Raw genomic sequence first — 1,221 nt, forward strand, 5'->3', positions numbered from 1 at the left:
GGGGGGGGGGGGGTCAGTAAGTCATTAGGGTTAATGTCCATTCTATCCATTTTATTTCTATGCAGATGGAAGTGTAGGGCATTCCAGAAGGTACCGTGTGATGATGCAGATGAGACAGAAGGCGAAGTAGAAGACGGAGGTGAGGAGGTAGGCCAGGGGCAGGTTGTAGTGGAAGCCACTGCTCTCTGCCACGGTGTTGTTATAGTAACCATAGAACATGTAGGAGTACTCCATGAAACCCTGGGAGAGGGAGATAGGTGGAGGGTGGGAAGTGGTGAGAGTGGAGCCTACTAGACTAGAAGCGTACCAGACTTGACACAAACCCACAAGCAGACACAGACTACGTTTTTTAAAATTTATTTCACCTTTATTAAAACAGGTAGGCCAGTTGAGAACAAGTTCTCATTTACAACTGCGACTTGGCCAAGATAAAGTAAGACAGTGCAACAAAAACAACAACACAGAGTTACACATAAACAAACATACAGTCAATAACACAAAAGAAAAGAAAAATAGAAAAATCTACGTACAGTGTGTGTAAATGTAGAAGAGTAGGGAGGTAGGCAATAAATAGGACCTAGAGGCGAAAATAATTACAATTTAGCATTAATACTGGAGTGATAGATGTGCAGATGATGATGTGCAAGTAGAGATACTGGGGTGCAAAAGAGAAAGAGGGGTAAGTAATAATATGGGGATGAGGTAGTCGGGTGTGCTATTTACAGATTGGCTGTGTACAGGTACAGTGATCGGTAAGCTACTCAGACAGCTGATGCTTAAAGTTACTGAGGGAGATATAAGACTCCAGTTTCAGAGATTTTTGCAATTCTTTCCAGTCATTGGCAGCAGACAACTGGAAGGAAAGGCGGCCAAAGGAAATGTTGGCTTTGGGGATGACCAGTGAAATATACCTGCTGGAGCGCGTGTTACGGGTGGGTGTTGCTATGGTGACCAGTGAGCTGAGATAAGGCGGGGCTTTACCTAGCAAAGACTTATAGATGACCTGGAGCCAGTGGGTTTGGCGACGGATATGCTGTGAGGGCCAGCCAACGAGAGCATACAGGTCGCAGTGGTGGGTAGTATATGGGGCTTTAGTGATAAAACAGATGGCACTGTGATAGACTACATCCAGTTTGCTGAGTAGAGTGTTGGGGGCTATTTTGTAAATGACATCGCCGAAGTCAAGGATCAGTAGGATAGTCAGTTTTATGAGGGTATGTT

At 44.8% G+C, this 1,221-nt stretch overlaps 1 protein-coding gene across 1 annotated transcript in view; it reads right to left on the reverse strand.

Moving 5' to 3' along the window:
* Positions 1–57: 57 nt before the first annotated feature.
* The window catches only part of LOC112078195 (transmembrane channel-like protein 7), a 7,266-nt gene continuing 6,102 nt past the window's right edge, over positions 58–1,221 (reverse strand). The window contains exon 3 of the mRNA XM_024144501.1: positions 58–240. Within this exon, the coding sequence (XP_024000269.1) occupies positions 58–240 (183 nt within the window). The remainder of the gene's footprint in view (positions 241–1,221) is intronic.

This window comes from Salvelinus sp. IW2-2015, unplaced genomic scaffold, assembly GCF_002910315.2.
Source record: "Salvelinus sp. IW2-2015 unplaced genomic scaffold, ASM291031v2 Un_scaffold5381, whole genome shotgun sequence".
NCBI classification, from domain to species: domain Eukaryota; kingdom Metazoa; phylum Chordata; class Actinopteri; order Salmoniformes; family Salmonidae; genus Salvelinus; species Salvelinus sp. IW2-2015.